At 44.4% G+C, this 22780-nt stretch overlaps 1 protein-coding gene and 1 pseudogene across 1 annotated transcript; both read left to right on the top strand.

Annotated features, from left to right (window-relative positions):
* The first annotated feature begins 343 nt into the window (after positions 1 to 343).
* Positions 344 to 1363, top strand: LOC113180688 (heterogeneous nuclear ribonucleoprotein A3 pseudogene; annotated as a pseudogene).
* A 14556-nt stretch (positions 1364 to 15919) lies between these two features.
* Positions 15920 to 16456, top strand: Prnd (prion like protein doppel). The gene has a single exon (XM_026385832.1). The coding sequence runs from the start codon at positions 15920 to 15922 to the stop codon at positions 16454 to 16456; it is 537 nt and encodes a 178-aa protein (XP_026241617.1).
* Positions 16457 to 22780: the final 6324 nt, after the last annotated feature.

Genomic DNA, 22780 nt, shown 5'->3' with positions numbered 1-22780 from the left:
GGCCCAGATTCCCCAGAGAAAGTCTGAATGAGTCCATTCTCAGCAGGAGAATTTTAAGATTAATATTTTTCACTGACCACCTAAGGAAGAGGCCCACTATAGCTCTGCTACACATGTGATTTCAACCAGCCTGAGCTGCCACAGTTCCCAGTAACTGCCAGGATGTGAACCAGGACAAATGAACCAGGACAAGCTGTTAGGCTCTGTCTGGGCAAGTTGTGGGAAATGCCTGTCAAAAACTACCATGTTGATATTGAACTCGAGTTGGAAGAGGCGAGTCCGGTCTCAAAATGGAGGTAAAACCGTTGCCCAGTGGCCCCCCAGCCCTACTCCAGGGGGAGATGGGGGGAGGCACAATCCAAAAGATCCAAAGCAATTGAAGAAGATGTTAATTGGTGGTCTGAGCTTTGAAACTACGAATGATAGTTTAAGAGAACGTTTTGAGAAATGGGGCACACAGATTGTGTGGTAATGAGAGACCCCCAAACAGGATGTTCCAGGGACTTTGGCTTTGTGACTTACTCTTTGTTGAAGAGGTGGATGCAGCAATGTGTGCTCGGCCACACAAGGTTGACGGGTGGATAGTGGAACCAAAGAGAGCTGTTTCTAGAGCGGATTCCATACAGCCTGGTGCCCATCTAACAGTGAAGAAAATTTTGTTGGTGGTATTAAAGAAGATACAGAAGAATATAATTTGAGAGATTACTTTGAAAAGTATGGAAGACATGGCAGAGTGGGGAAAAGAGGATTTGCTTTTGTAACTTTCAATGATCATGATACAGTTGACAAAATTGTTGTTCAGAAATACCCACAGTATTAATGGGCATAAGTGTGAAGTGAAAGAGGTCCTTTCTAAACAAGAGATACGGTCTGCTGGGTCACAAAGAGGTTGTGGAGGTGGATCTGGCAACTTCATGGGTCATGGAGGAAACTTTGGAGATGGTGGAGGTAACATTGGCCGTGGCGGAAACTTTGGTGGAAGAGGGGCTATGGTGGTGGAGGTGGAGGCAGCAGAGGTAGTTATGGTGGAGGAAGTGATGGTGGATATAATGGATTTGGAGGTGATGGTGGCAACTATGGCGGTGGTCCTGGTTATAGTAGTAGAGGAGGCAATAGTGGTGGTGAACCGGGATATGGAAGCCAAGGTGGTGGATATGGTGGTGGAGGACGATATGATGGTTACAATGAAGGAGAAAATTTTGGTGGGAACTATAATGATTTTTGAAATTACAGCGGACAACAGCAATCAAATTATGGACCCATGAAGGGGGGCAGTTTTGGTGGAAGAAGCTCTGGCAGTCCCTATAATGGTGGTTGTGGATCTGGTGGTGGAAGTGGTGGATATGGTAGCAGAAAGTTTTAAAAACAGCAGAAAAGGACTACAATTCTTAGCAGGAGAGAGAGTGAGGAGTTGTTAGGAAAGCTTCAGGTTACTTTGAGACAGTTGTTTCAAATGCATTAGAGGAACTGTAAAAATCTACCACAGAAGGAACAGTGATCCATAGTCAGAAAAGTTACTGCAGCTTAAACAGGAAACCCTTCTTGTTCAGGACTGTCATAGCCACAGTTTGCAAAAAGTGCAGCTATTGATTAATGCAATGTAGTGTCTGTTAGATGTACATTCCTGAGGTCTTTTATCTGTTGTAGCTTTTTCTTTCTCTTTTCATTACATCAGGTGTATTGATTGCCCTGTAAACTGTGGTAGTGGTACCAGGAATAAAAAAAATTAAGGAATTTTTAACTTCAATATTTGTGTAGTTCAGTTTTTCTACATTTTAGAACCGAAACTCTAACAAAATGCAGTTTGAAGGAGTTTCCTTCTGAGTTAACAGCAAAGAAGATCATTGTTAATTACTATTTTGTATGAATTTTGCTAAAGTTAACTGTAAAGAAACATCTGCTGACTTGCAGTTTAAGGGGAATCTATTCTCCCCATTTCCAAACCATAGTATGAATGAGCGCTGACATGTGGAGAGAATAGATACTTGTATGTTTGAAATGTGTGTTTTAGATAAATAGGATTGGGTATTCAAATTAGCGCATTTGTGAATTTGATAGCACTAAGATTACCTTCAAATGAAAAATCTCAAAATTCCTCTTTGTCTTTTGTGCATTTTCTTTCACAATGTGATCTTGATTTCGGTGTGTTAGATTTGCTGAGTCCTAGCTGTGTTTAGAACATCTCCGTTCTACATTTACCTTGGTCACATTCAAACTGCTGCCATCATTTTTGGGTGTAAATGATGTCTGCTGCCCTCTATTTAAATTCTGATAAAGGGTAGTGGATATTTTCCCCCTCCCAGCTTAAAAACCATTGTTAACTTTTTAAAGATATAAGTCCACTAATCCTGCTTTGGAGCAAATTAATGAGTACCTGCTTTTGTTTTGTTTTGTTTTTAAAGCACATGAGGCTCATACATCTTGACTTGTTTTCCTTGGTTTAATTCCCACCCCCCCAGATAAAGCTTTCATAGCAAGAGAATAAAAATCATGATACTGAACCCTTAACTGGCTGGCATACTTTTCTGATTTTGCCCTATACATTTTGCTGAATAAACCAAGGATAGTTTAGGTATAATTGTCCAAAATAACTTAATGCAGCAGAAATGTAGCATAATTGCCTAGCACAAGCTTCTCACATTCCAAAGGCCTGAATTCCAAATTTGGATAGCCTGGGTTCTTTCTTAAATTCCCAAAGAACACATTGTCATTCTTTATGTATATTTCAACCAAAATTGTGTTGGTGTGAGTTATCGATTTGTTTGGAAGACCATGATTGAGAAGAGTTATAAATAACAAGGTCATATGTACAAAAACCAATTTTTACTGTTTTGCACCAGCTAGTGCTTAAAATTTCATTCAAGCCCTAAGTATGTGCCTGGCTGTTATTCTTTCTTTGGTAGTTGAATATTGAATTCAAGATTTTTACTTGGTTTTAAAAGTCCTAAGCAAAACAAGCAATAAAAAAGGGAAATGGAGTTGGGGGGGGGGGCTTGCTTTTGACACAACCACCCTAAAGAGTATATGAACAAAAAAATAAAAATAAAAAAATTTTTAAAAGAGTATACAGACAAGATAAATGTTTCATTAGGCACCTGCCAGATTGTCATATAATAATATAAAGTAATATAAAGTAGAAGAACATTACTGTCCTCCAGGGTGAAGAGCATCCTTTGTTATAAACCCACATAGACCATACAATATTATTCAACTATAAAAAAGAACAAAGTGCTGTTACATGCTACAACATGGACGGACCTGAAAAACCAGAGGCCAAGTGAAAGAAGCCAGTCATAAAAGACCATATATTTTATGATCCATTTAGATGAAATTCCAGAATCGGCAAATCTGGAGAGACAGAAAGTAGATGAGTGGTTACCGGAGGTTGGAGAGAGGTGAGAAATGGGGAGTGACTGGGGATGGGTAAGGGGGCTTCTTTCTGTTGTGATACCGATGTGCTGGAATTAGATAGTGGAAACTCACGAGCAAGTTTGTGAATTATACATTTTGAACGGTGAAGCTCATGTTATATGAATCATGCTGTCTCAAGAGAAGCTGCTGTTTTTTTCTAAAGCATAGAATTACCTACCTAGGAATAAAGGTAATGAGAGGGTAGGGGAGCGTTAGGCATTTACTTGAGGTTAATCTGTTATGAGAACATTGCTGCCCACTTGTTTTTCTCACAGGTTTTTCAGAAATCAGTGTGTTCAGAAGCACTTACAGCCGGGGCTCTATCATATTCATAAACACTTGGACCAGAAGATTTTTCTGGCCACTGGGTCAAAGGCTATGCCAATGAAAGTCGGACCATGGAATATGATATTTTGGACCTTGAAGAGGGTAAGAGAAGTGTTTAATCATAGAGCACCTGAGTTTAAATTCTACTTGTCCTGTCGTGATCTGTCACACTTCAAAGACCTGCTGGCATCAAGAGTGGAAAAGGACCGATTCTGGTGGAAATGCTGTCCTCATTATTCAGTGTTAAACACTAAAATTTTGCTGGGTGTGGTGGCGCACGCCTGAGATCCCAGCAGTTCAGCAGGCTGAGGCAGGAGGATCAGGAGTTCAAAGCCAGCCTCAGCAATTTAGCCAGGCCCTAAGAGACTCAGTAAGACCCTATCTCTAGATAAAATACAAAAAAAGGCTGGGGATGTGGCTCAGTGGTTGAGTACCCCTGAGTTCACTCCAAGAAAAAAAGAAAGAAAGAAAGTAAGTAAGAGGGAGAGGGAGGACTGGGGCTGGGCATAGTAGTGCATGCCTATAATCCCAGCAGGGTGAGAGGTTGAGGCAGGAGGATTGCAAGTCCAAGACTATTCTCAGAAATTTAGTGAAGCCCTAAGCAATTTAGTGATACCCTGTCTCAGTAAATATAATATTATATATATATATATATGGCAGGGGGTGCTGGAGTTGTGGCTCAGTGGTAGAGCGTTGATAGAGCGTTGGCCTAGCATATGTGAGGCCCTGGGTTCGAACCTCAGCACCACATAAAAACAAACAAATAAATAAAGGTATTTAAATAAAAGTTAAAATAAAAGGGCAGGGGATGTGGCTCCATGGTGAAGGGCCCCTGGGTTAAATCTATGGTATCAAAAATAGATAGATAGGGCTGGGGCTGTAGCTCAGTGGTAGAGCACTTGCCTCGAATGTGTGAGGCACTGGGTTCGATCCTCAGCACCACATAAAAATAAATAAAATAAAGACATTGTGTTCAACTACACCTGAAAAATAAATATTTTAAAAATAGATAGATAGATAGATAGATAGATAGATAGATAGATAGATAGATGCTAAAATTTCCTCAGGAAACAGCTCTGGATTCAGAATGAATGATGCATTCCTACATGCTCCGGGGCCTGGGAAATGACTTCATGTACCAGTTTTTGTGGCCAGTCTTGTGACTGCCTTTTCCACTACATGATAGATTACTCCTCCCATAGACTATTTCACCACCTTTCTTTCACCTACCAGAAAACCTCACCTTTTTCCACAACTTCTCCCTTTGCCCAGCTGTTCCTCCTCTACCTCACAGGGAAGTTATGCAGGTGAGTCAGGAAGCGCCCTTCTCTTGTGGTGAGACTGGGTGGGGTGAATGCCAGCTGTGGTGACACAGAGGCCCTCACCTGGGCCTCAGCTTCTTGTCTGCCCACAGTGCATTCCTGTCCCGCTCACCTGCACCTGCTTGCCCTCTTCTGAGACCTCACTAGAACTTTTCAGAAGGGGACATGCTGTCTGAGTCAGGTGGGTGATGCTTTGGCCTTGCCTGCGTTGGCCTCTCTTTCTAGCTGGTCTTCCTCCCCTCCATGTCCTCTCACACCTGCATGTCATTTCCACTTGGGGTCAGGAAAGCAGAGAAGATTGTAGGAGCATTGATACATGTTTGGTTGGAAAATATGAAATATTTCCAGGTGGCAGGTAAAGTGAAAGAAGAGACTTAGTCAATCCTTCAAACCAAGGATAATGTGGTGCCAGTGCGTGTGGCTGTGAAGGTCCTGCTGGATCATCCTGCTTCTCTCCAAAAGCCACCCTCCTCATTCACACTCACATGAATCCTTTCCTTAGAGGACCTACCCATCTGTTTTGTGCTGCTATCACAGAATGCCAGAGACTGTGTAATTTATAATGAACAGAAAGTTATTGGCTCACCGTTCTGGAAGCTGTGAAGTCCAAGATCAAGGTCACTGCATCTAGTGAGGGCCATCTTATTTTTTGGAGGGGGGTACTGGGGATTTAACTCAGGAACCCTTGACCACTGAGCTACATCCCCAGCCCTATTTTATATTTTATTTAGAGTCAGGGTCTCACTGAGTTGCATAGCACCTCACTTTTTGCTGAGGCTGGCTTTGAACTCACCATCCTCCTGTCTCAGCCTCTCGAGCTGCTGGGATTACAGGCGAGCACCACCACACCTGGTATAAGTGAGGGCCTTCTCGATGTCTCATCACAGGACAGAAGCACAAGAGCAAGAGGATGCAAGAGGAAGCCAAACTTACCCTTATATAAGGGTACCAATCCCAATAATAAGGGTAAAGCCCTCATGGATGAATCACTTCTTAAGGGTCCTACTTCTTAATGCTGTTAAAATGGAGATTGAATTTAACAAGAGTTATGGAGGGGACAAGTATTCAAACCACACCGGTCCTCTAGAGACACCCTTAAAGTGTTCCCATTCCATTTTTCATGCTGGACCCTCCACCTGGAAAGTCTGGAATGTCTTCTCTCCCCTCTATCTCAAGCTGGCAAACTCCTGTGTACACATCAAGACCCAACTGAACCGTAGCCCTACCAACACTCTGTCAATCAGGTGGAGACTACAGATCTTGCTGAAGATAATGTTTTTAAACACATAAAATAAAATATACACAGGTTACCAAAGAAACCATTTAAATTAAAGTAGTTATCAAAATGTTGTAATACTCCTTAAATTTAAAAGATCAAAAAACTCACTTCCTAGATCTTTCTACTGGTGGCCCTAATAATTATCATAATTTTATGGTGATAAATGCAAAGGCTATTTCAAGATCTTCTACACTATGGATTATGATGTAGTTGAAGGGGGGTACTGGGGATTTAACTCATCCTGGTTTGTCCCATACTTTCCCATTTTAGCACTGAAAACCCTTGTCCTGAGAACTCCCTTAGCCCCTAGAAAACTGAAAAAATTTGACACTCGACCTGTAATGTGGCATGAAAAATCTGTAATTCTAAGTGGCATTATAGTCACAAATGGCTTGTGACTGTGGTTTGCAGCTTGCATCCTTTTTTGTGGTGTTGGGCATCGAACCCAGTGCCTCAGGCCTCAAGCATGTTAGGCAAGTGCTTCTATCCCTGAGCTAAATGCCCAGAACTGCTGCTGATGTGATTGTGTTTTTCTGATCCACATTCGTGTATTTTCCAAATTCTATCATGGACAACTGGTTTCCAGGTTAGGAACCCCTGCAACCACCGGGACAAAATGAGGTTCACTGTCCCCTAACCTATAAATTTTGCACTTAGATCTATGATAATTTTTCACTGTTGTCATTGTGTAAACAACATAACACAACTTCTCCATCAATTGCCTTTCTTATAAGGTCTTGGGGAGAATTTTTTTAAATCTATACAGGAGACCTGGCTTGTAGCTGATCATTGTGATGCAAACAGTTCTCTTACAGTGGAATGGATATTGGTTGAACAACTTTGGAAAAGTGTTTGGCAGTTTTCACTAAAGATGAACAAATTTCTCTCCTGTGATCCAGCATTTCCATTCCTGAGTATTTGCCCAAGAGAAATCAGAGCTTGTATTCACCAAGAAACATGCACAAGAATTTTCATAGCAATTGTGTTCACAATAGCCCCAAACGGGGAACAATCCCAACATCTTCTATTCAAGAGGTGAATAAATAAGTAAATCCTGGTCTATTTGCACAGCCATATACTACATCCAAATGAGAATTTTAAAATTGCATCCTAGACAACAATACTGGTGAATCTCATGAACAAAATGTTAACAAAAGAAGCCAGCCAGCCACAAATGGATACATATCACATGATTTCATTTATATAAAATACAAAAGACAAGTGAGATGGCCTGGATGGTAGAAGTCAAGACAATGGTTATCACTGAGCTTATAAGGGTTGTGAATAATCTCCTGGTTAAATAAAAGTCTTGAGTTTATGAAAATATACTGAATTTTGTACTCATGGGGTGTTCATGTTCTGACCTGGAAATCTGCAATTCCAAGTGCCTTTTTTTTCCCCATGCTGGGGATCAAACCCAGGGCCTCAGGCATGCTAGGCAAACACTCTATCACTGAGCTATATCCCTGGCCCCAATAGGAGTATATAAAATTTTGGATCCCCAGTTCCCATGTCTTGTCAGATTCAGCCACTGCAACAACCACTAGCAAAAAGGGACTTCTTCTGCAGCTGGGGCTGTAGTTTCCCCCACTAAATGCAACCCATCTGGATGGTGCTTTGATTCCCCCACCCCCCCCCCAGCCAACAATATCCCAGACCCAACCTAGCACAAACCTCTTTGTTCTTTGCCAGTTGCTGTCACAGCCATCGCTTTATTAGTCTTTGTGGCTTAATTCACGTGCGAACACAGGTCCCTGTATTCAAAGCAGTTTTTAGATCTTACCTTACTTAGTTTATTTACAATAAACTTTCAGGGGAAGGACGTGGAAATCTGCAATTCCAAGTGCCAAGCAGCATTTGATCAGCTTTCATCCACACCAGCGGAGACAATGGCGGGGGAAGCAGGCATGATACCCCATGCACAGACGTGAAAATCAATTCTCAGTGTGAACTTAGGCCTCCCTCAGAGATGCCCAGGAAGTGCATCATTTATCGTCTAAGGCAGAGGGTGCCTTCCATGAGACCGTGAGGGCCAAAGCTGTCCCCTAATAGAGATAATTGATGTCACACCAGACAGAGCATGGCAGGACAGGAATTAGCACTGAGTCTCTGGCTCCTGTCTGCTCCCTTCACAGGACCCTGAAGCACTCCCCTGAGGATAAAAATCACCCTGGGCAATGAAAATGTCACTGCTCTGAGATAAGAGCTGTCCCCACTCACTGTTCCAGGTGACCTCATCCTGGGGGCCGCCTTTTGTTTTTGGACATTTTCCTGCTTGTTTAGAGAGAGAAGACAAGCTGCAGATCCATGTATCAGGTTAATCATGTTCTTGCAAACGTCAAATAGAATGAGAAAAGGCAATGGGGAGGCTAAAAGAGGAATTGTTAAATGGTGGCAGCTGGCGTTCTTGAGGTGCGAGCCCGCCCTCTCCTGGGCCACTCCATTCTGGACACCCCACAGACCGCTCCTAAAACCGGAGCCTTCTCTTCTCTAAGCCAATGTCCTCCTTCACAAGCACACGGTGATGTCTGCCTTCCGCCCTCCCTCTGAAGCCACCACAAGGCCCTCACCTCCCTCCCTTACTCACCTCCCATTCCCCACACTCCACCCCTCCCTGCCTCACAGCCAACCAGGGCAGGGCAGAGGGCCGCAGAGGAAATGGCTTTTGGGTGCCCACAGCCTTTGTTTCTCCAGGCTGTGGTCATCCTGAGGGTTCATATCTTGCCTCTAGCTAGGCAACTTTATGTCATGAAATATCAACTATCTCAGTGACAGACCTTCACTCTGTTGCCTGCGGGATTCTCTCTCTCTCTCTCTCTCTCTCTCTCTCTCTCTCTCCTCTCTCCCAACTGTGAAACTGTCACATTTATCCCATTAGATTTCCTCTTGCTGCTTCTTCATATCCCAACCTGCTGTGGTTTGGAGTGTTGGGCCTGACCCCTGGCATGCAGCCTGCCTTGGTAGCTCTGAGCTATGTGCAGATTGGACAATATTGTCCTCATCCCTGTCACTGCTAAAGAGGAGACAAAGGGAATCTAGATGCATTTAGATGCTAGGTACTGATGAAACACATTCCTTCCATTTCTGTGAGCTCAGCAAAGCACATGAGCAGCAACCGGATTCCTCAGATGACTACTGCAATAGGTTATGTGCCCAGTGCAATGGGAACCCATGTGGAAGTGTGTGACCATGTTTATGAAGAGTGGACAACCCACAGAGGGAGGTGACGCTTAAGTTCTGCACAAAGCAATAATTAAACTCCAAAAACATAAAAGCTGAATGTAGACATATTCTATGACCCAGCAAGTCCATTATCAAAAGTACATGTTGAAGAGAAATACAGCCACCCAGAGGAATGGGCAAGAACGTTTCCAGCAACACTATTCACAAGAGCCCAAACTGGAAAACCCCCAAATGCCCATCAGTGGGAACGAATGATAAACTCAGGAACATTCTCATAACGGAATGAACCGCATAGAAGGTGAGTGGATCTTGAAGATATAAATCTGAGCAAAAAACAGACACAAAGATTATGTTCTATATTAATCTATTTATATAAAGAAAAAAATCAATCTGTTTGTTGGAATCAGAACTATAGTCAGTATAGGGAAGGGGCTAGTGACATGAAGGAGCCAGGAGCAGGCTTGGAGAATGCTATAGGGCTCAGTTACCACATTTTATCACTGAGCCACATCTCCATCCCTTTTTATTTTAACACAGGGTCTCAGTAAGAGACTGAGGCTGGCCTCGAACTTGCAATCCTCTTGCCTCAGCCTCCCAAGTCACTGGGATTACAGGCATGAGCAGGTTCAGTTTCTTAATCTGAGTGCAGAATGCACAGATGTATTCAGTTTGTAAAAATGTATAATGCTGTGCATTTAGAATGCATGCACATTTCTGTGTGGATATTGTCCTAACATCTCAAAGGGGAAAAAATGAGTATATCTATCTTCTTAGTTTGATTGAAGAGCTATAACAAAACACCACAAGCTGGGTGGCTTATAAACAATACAAGCTTATTTCTCTTAGTTCTGGAGGCAGGGAAGTTCAAAGATCAAGATGCTAGCAGACTCCATATCTGGTGAGGGCCTTCTCCTGGTTCACAGATGACTGTCTTTTGCTTGTCTCGCATGACAGAAAGGACAAGGGAGCTCTCTCAGACTCCTTTTGTGAAGACGCTAATTCCAATCACACAATCATGATCACCTTCTCCTTTTTAGGGAGTAGGGGTACTGGGGATCGAACCCAGGGCCCTTTACCACTGAGCTACATCCCCAGCCCTTTTTTATTCTTTATTTTAAGGCAGGGTCTTGCTTAGTTGCTGAAGCTGGCCTCGAACTTGCAATCCTTCTGTCTCCATCTCCTGAGTCACTGGGATTACTGGTGTGCACAGCCAGGCCTGGCCCAAATGCCCACCTAATATAACCACGTTGAGGGCTAAGATTTCAGCATATGAATTATAGGGGGACACAAACATTCAGATCATAGCAGCCGTTTAGATCACTATACGTCTAATATTCTACTAGACCTTTCTGTTATTTCTCTTTCATTAGACCATGAGCTCCTATGGCAACAGAACAAGTTCAATAAGTGATTTTCCCACAAGGAAACCTGCCTGGGTACATTGATTCAACATGGGAGGTGGTGTCCTAACACGTCATTCGTGTGTGAGTGCTTTCAAAGCCAGAAAATACAATCACCCTGGCTCTGGTCTCTCCATTCATATGAAGAAGCCAATGTCCCCATGTGAATTCCTGGCTGTTCATTTTCACAGACAGGGTAGCCAGGTGGTACTGGAGCAGCTTGCCATTCTCTGCATCTGTATCGGTTTTCTTGCCTCCTTGGCACTCCCAGAGCTCCTCCCTTCTTCTTGAGCATTCCCTCAATCTTCCACACTCCTCTTTTGCCTCTGAGAACAGCCTTTGTTTACGAACAAGAGGAATCTGCAGCCTCATCAGCTCCAAACCAAACTCCCACCATTCTCTGGGCAAAGCCCTGCTCAGAAAAGCAATAGAAAGTGAGGGCGAGAAGGCTGGAGATAATGGTGTCTAGTGGGACCAGCAGGGTGCACAGGACACCAAGTTCAGAATGAAGCCATGGGCCTGCTGGGGCTGCACTGCCTAATTGGTGCCTGGCTGAGTGACTTGGGTCTGTCTGGACCTGTGACCTTGAAGTGCAAAGGAGCTAGACTAGATGATTCTGGGTCCTTTCCAGCTCTGAACACATCAAGCAAGTCCTAATCATGATGCTAAGCATCTACATATTGAACAAAATTGCCAGGTATGGTTGCACACACCTGTAATTCCAGCAATTCAGGAGCTGAGGCAGGAGGATCACAAATTGGAGGCCTGTCTGAGCAATTTAGCAAAACTCTGTCTGAAAATAAAATAAATAAATAAAAATAAAAAGGACTGGGGGTGTGTCTCAATGGTGAAGCACCACTGAGTTCAATCTCAAGTACCAAAAATAACAACAATAATAATTTTACTGGCACCGGTTTCTGGGGGATGAACTATTAGATTTCTTTTTCCTTCTCCTCTGCATTTTGCAAATAAGGAAGGATGAGATGGATTACACTACCAATGAGTTTGTGTTTTATGTGTTCACAAACACAAAAAGCACATGACTCTAAAACAAAATAAAAACATCTCTTTAAGGGGAGAGATTGAAATAATTTTTAAAGCTAAAAGCAGACAAGAAAGAAAGGTCCAGATGGAGGCCCCAAATCCATCTGGAGCTCAGAAGCTCTGCAGGGCAACATTAGCTCGGAGGTTTCCCACCTCTAAGCTGCAGTCCTTGTAAACTCCTCTGGCGCCATCTGCTGACCATCCCAGAAACAACATTTTACTTTGGTTTGCAGCAGAGCTTTGAAGGGAATGAGTCAATGGGGTCCGTTCAGGATCAAGATTGCATTATATTTGCAGGCAAATGTTACCAAAATTCACTTTTGATTTTACCTTGCAGAAATGATCAGAACAGGGACATCTGAGCAAGTTCTTTCTGTATAACACCCTGAGATAGTCATTAAAATAACTGATCCTCATGCCACATAAGCCCAAGAAAGGTTCCAGCTCCCCTCCCCACTGTACCCGGCACCAAGCACTCCAGGGAACTCACTCTTGGTCCTCACCATCTGGGTACAGGGTTGGTTTCCATCTGGCTCTAGCTCTACCTCCTGGGTTCCCACAGATGGGTAATTTGTTGGCCTTTGGGCTCAATTCAAGGATTCCTACATGGCCCCAAGCAACCCAAAGTGCTGGAAGTCCTCCTTTGTCCCTCCGCCCATTCATTAGTCTTGTTTTCCCACCTACCCTTTGAAAATGAAGCTCCTTTTCCACACTTGAGAACCTTCTTTCTGAACTGACCATAGGCACTGCTTAGAAGAGACCCCTCTGCTGTCAGAGTCTGGTCTGGTCTTTAGGGGAAGGACAGTAGACATGCCCCCTATGCTGTAGATATTTATAGAAAGCTTTCGGGGTGTTCTACTACTAAGTTACATCCCCAGTCCTTTTTATTTTTTATTCTGAGACAGTTTCACTGAGTGGCCCAGACAGGGCTTGAACTTGCGACCCTCCTGCCTCAGCCTTCCTGGGATCCACCTAGTTGAAAAAGCAAATTCCAGCTCTAAAGGGATCTCTCAGGTCTTGCTGAGCACCAAGATCTTCCCGTGTTTCCTATCAGTCCAGGGTAATGAGAAGGTCCATCCTTCTCAGGATGAAGGAGTGGCCCAGCAGCCCCTGATTGGTCCTACCAGGGAGGGAAGGGCTGCCATATTTGGAGGGCAGCAGAGAGGCCACCCCCCTCCCCACAGCTTCTATATAGCTGGGCGGGCCTGGCTGCTGGCTGGTGAGCTGGAGGACTGCATAGCTCCAGCCTGTGGCTCCAGAAGCACACCCAGAGCAGACATCCAAGGTACGTGGGGAGGCATTTCTGGGATCAGGTTTGCTCATTCTAATCGGATCTCTAACCCAGACTAAAATCTTGTAGTGACCTCTTTACTCACTAATCCCAAGGTGGGTTCCCAGTCAGGGGACACCTGTTCATTCATCACTGGCCTTGCATTTCTGTGCTTCGATGTTATAATAAAATGCTATTTTAGGGTTGGCTGGTTGAGATTTTTTTTTTCTGACTTTAAACCCTTGCCTATAAAAACAAAGTTTTGTTGTTGTTGTTTGGAGAACTCTTATTATATTATTTTTCTTATTTAAGATTTTTCCTACCAAGAGGTAGAAGCTGATGATGATGTGAGTGTGGCCCCCTCCTATTTAGGAGCCTAATTAATGCTTCTTCACACTGGGGATCTCTTTGGAGAAAGCCAGCCTGAGTTCACTGCGGTTAGTGGCAGAAAGGAATGGGTGCTCATGCCTACCTGGGGCAGAGATGAGACTATGCCCATAAGCAAGGACGGGTAGTGAGGGCACTTTGCAGAGATGAATGACTGGGTGAGCTCACAGGCTGCATTTTTCCTTTTACTTTTACTTTTCTTTTCTTTTCTTTTCTTTTTTTTTTAACAAAACCAGTGTCACACCAGAGTTGAAGTTTTAACAGAGGAGAATGAATCCCTTTAGGGTGCTGCGGGAGTGGTAGAGGGTCTGATAGGCGCTGTGCAAGCTTCCTCTGCCCCCTCCAGCTCTGATTCTCTGTGGACTCACAGTAGTTAGAAGACAGCTCCGGCACGCCTCCTATAGGAACTCCTATAGGAACCCTCCCCTGTCCCTGGGTCACACGGCAAAGGTCCAGGTGCCAGAATGCCCAGCCAGCTGGACTTGGGAGGTGGCTTTTTACAATAACTTGTAGTTTCAGAAGCCACATGTGACAAGCTACCGGGATTAGATCTGGAGAAGGGGGAATATTCTGCTCAGCAGCCCCGTGGATGCCCTGGGGCCACCTTGACCTGGGATCCCTGTGCTGTTCCCCCAGGCCCTCCTAACCTCACCTTCAACTCATTTCCCCCCAAATTCCTCAAGAGCCAAGTTCTTCAGCTTGCATCCTGCCCAACAGCATAAAACGTGAGCAACACCTCCCTCTTGAAGGGCAGTGGGACACGGCTAGTGGCATGGGGAGTTAGCACCAGTTGGAGCTAAGTTCAAATCCGCCACCTCTTACTGTGCAGCTTTGGGCCAATTCCTTTACTTCTCTGAACCCCAGGACAATTTTTTTCTCTTGGTAGTGGGAATTGAACCCAAACACTCATGGATACTAGACATGTGCTCTCCTACTGAGCTACATCCTCAGCCCTTTAAAAATTTTTTTTTTCTTTTTTAATTTAGAGACAGCGTCTCACTAAGTTGCCCAGGTTTGATTTGAATTTGTGACCCTCCTGCTTTAGCTTCCCTAGTAGCTGAGATTATAGACATGCACCACTATAACCAGCTACTCGTACTTTTATAAAATAAGAATAATAATGTAGCCATCTCATGTAAGGATTACCTTAGGCAATATCACAGAAAGGCTTAACACAGTAGTGCAATAAAGCTAGAAGGATGATCAGGGGCACATTGTCCCCTGGGGTGAGATTGACAAAGATACGTCTAGTACATTTTCATCTCTTGACTTAGGGAGCGGCTGAGATGCCTTAACTATGTTTCTACCCTTCTCCTCCTCCTCCTCCTCCTCCTCCTCCTCCTCCTCCTCCTCCTCCTCCTCCTCCCCCTCCTCCTCCTCCCCCTCCTCCTCTCATTACATAAAGCCTTTTAATATCAGCAACCCGAGATGTTCTTAGAATGGAGGCAGAATGCGCCCGAGACAGTGCAGTTTAGAGCAATAGAGAATAAAGAAGGAAGATTAAAATTATAGTCTATGACCAGAAGTATTTGATTCCAACTATCTATCTATCTATTTATTTATTTATTAGTTGTAGGGCACAGTACCTTCATTTTATTTATTTATCTGTAGTGCTGAGGATGGAACCCAGGGCCTCACATGCTAGGTGAGCGCTCCACCACTGAGCCACAAACCCAGCCCTGATTCCAACTCTTTTTTACCTGCCAGGGACCTCTTGATGTAAAAGTCTGGGAGATAACCAAAGAAACCTTATATGCTTTGCACCATAGCTCATTTATTTTCCCATGCATATTCAAAGGCTTTATAATTGCCAGTTGCAGCTTCTTATCTGCCTGAGAAAGTCAAGATCAACTCTATCCCTGAGCCAATAGAATTCCCAGCAAAAGCAAAGAAACTTGATATCTGAGTGGACTCGGTGCAGCCCAAGCATGGGAATATCACTGTGCTTCTGGGGAAATGTAAATGGTCTAAGGATGCCATTCATTTGCTTAAAATCTGCTACTCCAGGCCTGGTGGCATATGCCTGTCATCCCAGCTACTCGGGAGGCGGAAGGAGGAGGGTCACAAGTTTGAGGCCAGCCTAGGCAACGTAGACCCTGTCTTAAATTAAAAGAAAAAAAAAGAAGAAAGAAAGAAAGAAAGAAAGGGCTGAGAGGGTATAACTTAGTGATAGAATCCCCTGGGTGTTATGCCAAAAAAAAAAGGTCTGCTGCACTTGGAAGAGTGGAGGGAAGGCTGGGAAGCCCAATGGGGAGAGTTAACTGCTCTGGCCATTTCTCCTGCAGATTCTGACACAATGAAGAAGCACCTGGGCACCTGGGGGTTGGCTATTGTCTGTGTCCTGCTCTTCAACCATCTCTCCGCCATCAAGGCGAGGGGCATCAAGCACAGAATCAAGTGGAACCGGAAGTCTGTGCCCAGCACCGTCCAGATCACAGAAGCCCAGGTAGCCCAGAACCCCCCAGGAGCCTTCATCAAGCAAGGCCGAAAGCTCCACATCGACTTCGGAGCTGAGGGCAACAAGTACTACGAGGCCAACTACTGGCAGTTCCCTGACGGGATCTACTACGACGGCTGCTCCGAAGCCAACGTGACCAAGGAGGTGTTCATCGCCAAGTGCATCAATGCTACCCAGGCAGCCAACCAGGCCGAGTTTTCCAGGGAGAAACAGGACAATAAGCTTCACCAGCGGGTCCTGTGGCGGCTGATCAAAGAGCTCTGCTCAGTCAAGCACTGCGACTTCTGGTTGGAAGGGGGAGCCGGATTCCATCTCTCCGTGGACCAGCCAGTGATGCTCTGCCTGCTGGTCTTCATTTGGCTCATTGTGAAATAATCCTGGAAGGAGACTGGTGGCCATAGAGGTGAGCAGACTATGGAGACAGGTACCCCAGTCCTCCCCCACCCCACACCCACATGTGTCTTGAAGGTACCAAAGAGAAGTGATTCATCAGCGCTTCAAATATCACTCCTAAGTGTTCACCTGTATTTGTATGGGATAAGCATGTGTCTGTGTGTCCATTTCCCGCATGCTCTGTGGCGGCTGGGGGGTATTTGGCTCATTATATATTCTCAGCTCCCAGTGGAGGGTCTGGTATACCACCTTAGGCAACTGGTGAATCAATCTAAGAATTCATCAGGAACTGTGCTCAGTACTTCACCATACCTCCCACAACTCTTTTAAAGAGTTAGATGTTGTTCCTCTTTTACAGATGAGGAGACCAAAGCTCAGAGAAGTGAAGCTCACCCAGAGTCACACAGCTGGAAAGTGGCAGAGTCAGGAATCAACCACAGCCTGTCTAATCTCAGGTTTTCTGTGCTGTCCAATCCCACAGCTGTCTCACGATCGCTTTGTGGTTTGCAAAGCCTAAATCCAACCTTGTTTCTCGAATGAAACTGTGAAAGCTCCACTTTTAGAAATAAATGGGAAAACCTGAGCCTGCCACTGTGAACTTTGATACATGGAAGTTTAGTTGAATCCTCCTACGGAAACTAAAATATAATAAAGGAATTAAACTAAAATAGAAATAAAAGTAAACAAAGGCCTACAAATCAGAAAATATTTCCTACCCAATTCCCAGAACAGACCAGTTTTATAGGAGGGCATGTATAACAGTTGTAAAGTGTCTATGGCACTAAGATCCTTTTTCACAAAAAGGGTAAGTGATTGCTGTTCCCATCCCTACAATAGTCCTGTGCATTTACAAAAGAAAATGTTTAAATGACACACTTGCTTCTGATGTTTCCCCTAGTCTTAGGTGCATGTTCTTATGTAAATTCATATGAACATCTTTAAATACATTCCCTTTATTGGAGAGTGAAATTGACCAAAGTATGCTGTAACAAATGTGCCACAATGAGACCCACCATTCTGTATAATTAATATGCACCAATAAAAATTTTAGTAAAAAAAATACCTATAGTCAGGTTCCCTGATACACACCTATAATCCCAGCAATACTGAAAGCTGAGTCAATAAGATCACAAGTTCAAGGCTAGCCTGGGCAATTTAGGGAGACCCTGGCTCAAAATAAAAAATAAAAAGGGCTGGGGATGTGGCTCAGTGGTAGAGCACCTCTGGGTTCAATATCCAGTAACTCCCCCCCCAACAAAAAAAAAAAAACCTTTCATATATGTAAATATGTCTACACACACATACACACACACACACCCTTATATAATGCTTTCTACAATCTCTATTATTCTTTTTAACACTTTAGAAGGGCCATAATCTCTGTAAATTAATAATCACTATAAAATATCATTATTTGCCAAAAAAAAAGGCTTTTTTAAAAACTATTTCTTTAGGGAGCCCCAATGAAGAACTCATATCCACCCTAAGCAAGAGTTGATGCACCTCCTTACCAGTTTAAAAAAATATGAATATCTTTTAAATAAAAAGTAATGAATCTAATGTTCCAAGATGCTCCCACAGGCCCTCTGGGGACTCTCAGAGAATTCCAGGAGTTGTTGAGCCATAACTGGAGATAACAGCTACTGAATATTATCAGTTCTCTTTTAAAGAACATCTGTCAGGGGAGGAACGTGCATCACCAGACAATTTATCTTGGGTTTTTCAGCACATGAGTGTTGAGAACGGTACTTCTTGTGCTGAGTCCCCACTGTTATCCGTTCTTCTCAAGGATACATTTGGGAGGTTTTTACATGAAATGTGGGAGACAGACTTGCAGGGCAGGGAAGACCAGAGAAGCAAAGCAGCGTCCTACCCGCTATTTCAATCGGGACAGCCCTCTACTCAAATAATGCAGAGGAGCCAACCTGGGGTACGGTTGCTGCTGCTTCTGGCCCCACTCACTTACACCCATGGCCCTAATAATTCTAGATCCAGAGAGCAAGTAAAAAGCACAGAACACACAGAGGTTATTTCTTGCATTCCAATTTTTTTAATACTAAAAATGGCAATAAAGAAAGTAAAAGTAGAGGGATGTTGTTGACCTTTGAACTCCCGGGTCCGACTTTAATTACAAGGGCTCACACAGCCACTTTAGCAAATGACTCCATTTCTGATGGGAAAACGCTTGGGCTGTGAGGGAGTCTGTTCCCTGTGATCGTTGTCTTTTCTCATTTCATTAATGATCCCACAAATCAGATATAAGCGGTGCATAAAGTGCCTTGGTACACGGTGATTTGAATGTGAAATTTGCTCATGGAGGTTTTTAATGGGAACCATATGTACTTGAACGTCTTTGGACTTCCTGAGCCTGGCTTTTCAATTTGGCCGAGGGTTATCAGGAGCCTCCGTGTGCATAAGACATTGTAGGCTTCTCAGTTATCCTCAGTTATTTTCCAACATGAATAATGTCACCAGCTATTGTTTTCTGGGTTCTTCCAGGTGTTGACTTTTTTAAAATATAAGCTTATCATAAAAGTGGCATTCAAATTACAACAGAAATCTAAAACAACAACAAAAAATGACTACAACTCCAACATCTAATTAAGCCAGTGTTTTTTATGTCCCTTGTAATCTCCTACTCCAACCATTTGCATATAGAAATGTGCACATTTGTGATACTGATATCCAGATGAACTTCCACCTTCTAAATTTTTACTTAACTTCACTCAATGCTTCGTTTTTTTCAATATTCCTATGATTTTTGTTTTCTCATTTCACCATCCCCAACCCCTCCTTATACCCTGGGGTGTAGCCTCCACCCTTTTTCTGTGCTCAGATATATAAGCAAGGATTTGTTTTTTGTCTCATGCCTTTTAAAAATACTATAACTGTACATATAGTTTTCATTTGTCTGCAATTTCCCTTCCTATCTTAACATGGCATCCTGATACTCTCTGGGTCAACAACTAACCGTTAGCAGGTTTAACCTGTCCTTTTAGATTGCTGTATAATCTTCCACACAACCGTGTACTGTGGCTGATTAAGTCATTTCCTTGTTGGTGAAGCTTCAGATTGTTTCCTGGTTTTCTGCCACTGCAAACAATAAATGTCCTAATAAATACAACCTGGCCGTCTGGTGCTTTTATTTCTGCAGGATTGATTTACAGAATTTCTTGAACAAAGCCTGTGTGTAATTTGGACTTTACCAGACATGACCGCAATGTTTCCATATATTTGGAGAACTCTCATTACCACCAGCAGCATATGGCATTAACTTGGAAGGGTTTCTACGTCATTTAAGTATAAGAAGCCACCTTTTCCATAGATACTGCTTGTGAATCTTGTTTTTAAAGGACACACCTAAAGCTTCCTAAGTTACTCTGATCTTAGTGGTCATTGGAAATATCCTAAAACCGTTAACGTTCCTCATTCTAAAAGTGGTTCTGGGTGCAAACCATATGAAGAGAAACCTGCACATCAGACAGCATGTTGGCTTTCTGCTTAAAGGAGGGTGGGTCTGTACATCTCCATATTTCCCAAAAACCAAGGGGCCTAGGGGAAGGTTGGTCCCTGGCCTTTTGACAAATTTATAGTAAAATTGCACATGCAAGTGTCTGCAGATCAGTGAGAATGACTTCTAGATCAAAGGCTCAAAGAAATGGGCATCGAGCCCATTTTCAAAATAGCCCACATTCTCTTTGGAGGTTGGGTAGATGATCAGATCTCCCCATCCCCCCTCATGCCCCATTTGGTCTAGGCTGTGCCTGACGACATTGAGAAACTCCACCCTCTGGGCCTACATGGTGTGTCCTGGGTAGTGGCCATACGTTTGTCTTGAGCTGCCCACACACCGGCCTTGAGCTGTCTAATAGCCAGGAACTGGCTTAGGGAAGTGGCCCATTGAGCCAGGACCCCAGGCCCTACTTCCTACCTGTGATGTGGTTACATCTCACTCTCTGCCCCCCACAATGTTTCTCCTCACTCCTTCTTCACGACTGGACAGGGACGCCCATGTGTTCCTGCATGGTACATTTTGGAGTCCTCCTGGGTCTCTACTGAAACAATGACAGTGGGACCCACATGGTTGCAGACAGGCAGCATGGTGGCAGGCCACACCCTCCAGGAGAGTGATCGTGTAGATTTGCACTGAGGTGGCATCACGATGAGTTGCAGTGTCCCCTCCTGGATGCTCCAACACCACTGCATTGAAGAGCAGCCCTGGAGCCAGGTCAGACTCCGACCAGAGGTTTGCCCTCCTACCTCAAGGCCATGAGTCACAGGGCTCATCCTCCCATCTTCACTGCTGGCAGGAAACCCATTTCAGCTGGGCACCCAGATTCCCTGGTGGAAGGCAAAGGAGCCAAGTGCCATGCTTCTGGGAATGTATGACTGTGGGAAATGAGAGCTAATCAGCTGCTCCCTGCACAATGGGAATAAACGTGTCTTTGAGACACCTCTATTTCAGGGCCATGCAAGATAACAAGACTCAGCTGTTTCCCATGGTGAAGGGGAGTCTTTGCCTGGGCTAGGGAGACTAGGGGGTCTCACCAGGGAGGACTGAGATCCTGCCCACTAGATACTAAAGCCCTGAGATCTCCTTCTCACAATGAGCCCCAGAACACAGGTAGAGGAGGGAAGGGTGATTTGCTGCATTGTGTGAGAAGTCTCCCGCTGAAATAAACCCCACAGGCTGACCCTCTGTCTAAAGGGACTTTCCTGGTCAGCACAAAGCTAACCCCCACCCCCTGCAACTGCTCATCCTCTGATTCTTAAGTCATTGCCTCTCCCAGGTTTCCTTTCCTGCACCCTCGTCTGAATTTCAGAACCTCCATCCACCCTCCCACCCCGGCCCATCCTTGGGATTTCCACATCTAATTTTAATGCTAACCCTTCTGTGGAAAAGCATTGCCCTCCTTAAACAATGCAGATTGTTTTAACTCCAGCAGGCTTGACCGTGAACTGTGGAAGGAAATTGGCAGGGGGCCAGAGAGGAATTAGAGGAAGCTAGAAACAAGTAGGTCAGTCAGTTGGGGCCAGAGGAACCAACACAGCTGGCCTCACTGGATGGAGGGAGACGGGTGGGGCTGGGGGAAGGCTGGTGAGGGCAGGGGAAAGGCCATCCATGAATGCCCAGGGGAGAATTCAATGCTCAGGCTCATCTGAAGCCACGGAGCATCCAGCAGGGAAGGGCATTATGCCCTCGGGGGCTCAGTTCAGCACCAAGGAGAGGGGTTTCAAGGACAAAGCTGAGGAGAGGGTCCAAGTAGGGTCTGGAGCCGTGATAGTTGCATCAGTTGTGTTGAGCTAGAATTTCTAGCCTTAATCTCTCATTAAGGTTTCCAATCTTTTTAACTGGCTGTTTTAACTCAGAGCTACTTAGCAATCAAGAACAAAATGGGGCTGGGGTTGTAGCTTGGTGGTAGAGGGTTTGTCGGGTGGGCATGAGGCCCTGGGTTCAACCCCCAGCACTGGAAAAAAAAATGGAGGAGTTTATAGCATCTCTTAAATGTCATTCATCCCTCCCTGTGCTTAAGCCAAATCACACCATCACCTCTGTTCTCCCGGGGTACAGGGGGAATACAGAGGAGCAGGAGCTAAGGGTGGGTGGGTTTTCCTAGGTGTTTGGCCCCCTTGGAATAGCTAAAGGCTAGTGGTCCCACCCACCCAACATTAACAGACTTTTCTGGAGTCATTGGCAGAAGAGCAGAATCAAAGAAGTTCCTCCTGGAATTGTGAACTTGGTGTGTTGTAAAATCCTGTGCCCTCTCAGCTGGAAGGAGGCTGACCTGTGCAAACAGATGTTTCCAGAAATTCAACTGTTGGAGTCTCGCCAGGGAAGCTCCAACCTCCCTTGTATATCTGCTGGGCTTCATATCACATCTCAAGGCCATTAGCCCTTCTCTGCCTTGGCAGATGGTTTTTACTTAGAATTATAGGGTTGGGTTTTTTTGTTGTTGTTGTTTTGTTTTTTGTTTTTTTAATGTTCAGCATTTCAGCTAATGTCCTTGATTGCCTCAGCAAAGGCATTCCTGGATTCATCCATGCCTTCAATCCACAAACATTTATTGAGTTCCTACTATGTGCCTATCTACTCTGCTGGAGTTCTAATGGTGAGTGACAGAGGCACTGTCCTTATTTTCTGGGTGGCACCCGTTTTATGGTGTATCAGATGGTTTTTTTACAATGATTCTGTCTCTTTCCCATCTCTCCACCAAGATACCCCCCATCCATTCTTTCAGCCTCACCCTGTGTCTGGAAACTTTTCTTGCTAATGCCCAGGTCTAGCACAGCACAGACACCACAAGG

The sequence above is a fragment of the Urocitellus parryii genome, chromosome 6 (genome assembly GCF_045843805.1).
Source record: "Urocitellus parryii isolate mUroPar1 chromosome 6, mUroPar1.hap1, whole genome shotgun sequence".
Lineage (NCBI taxonomy): Eukaryota > Metazoa > Chordata > Mammalia > Rodentia > Sciuridae > Urocitellus > Urocitellus parryii.
This window is presented reverse-complemented; position numbering and strand designations above follow the sequence as displayed.

What these genes read in the sequence shown, in the direction of transcription:
- Prnd (XM_026385832.1), top strand. Translation starts at nt 15,920, where the DNA reads ATGAAGAAGCACCTGGGCACCTGGGGGTTGGCTATTGTCTGTGTCCTG.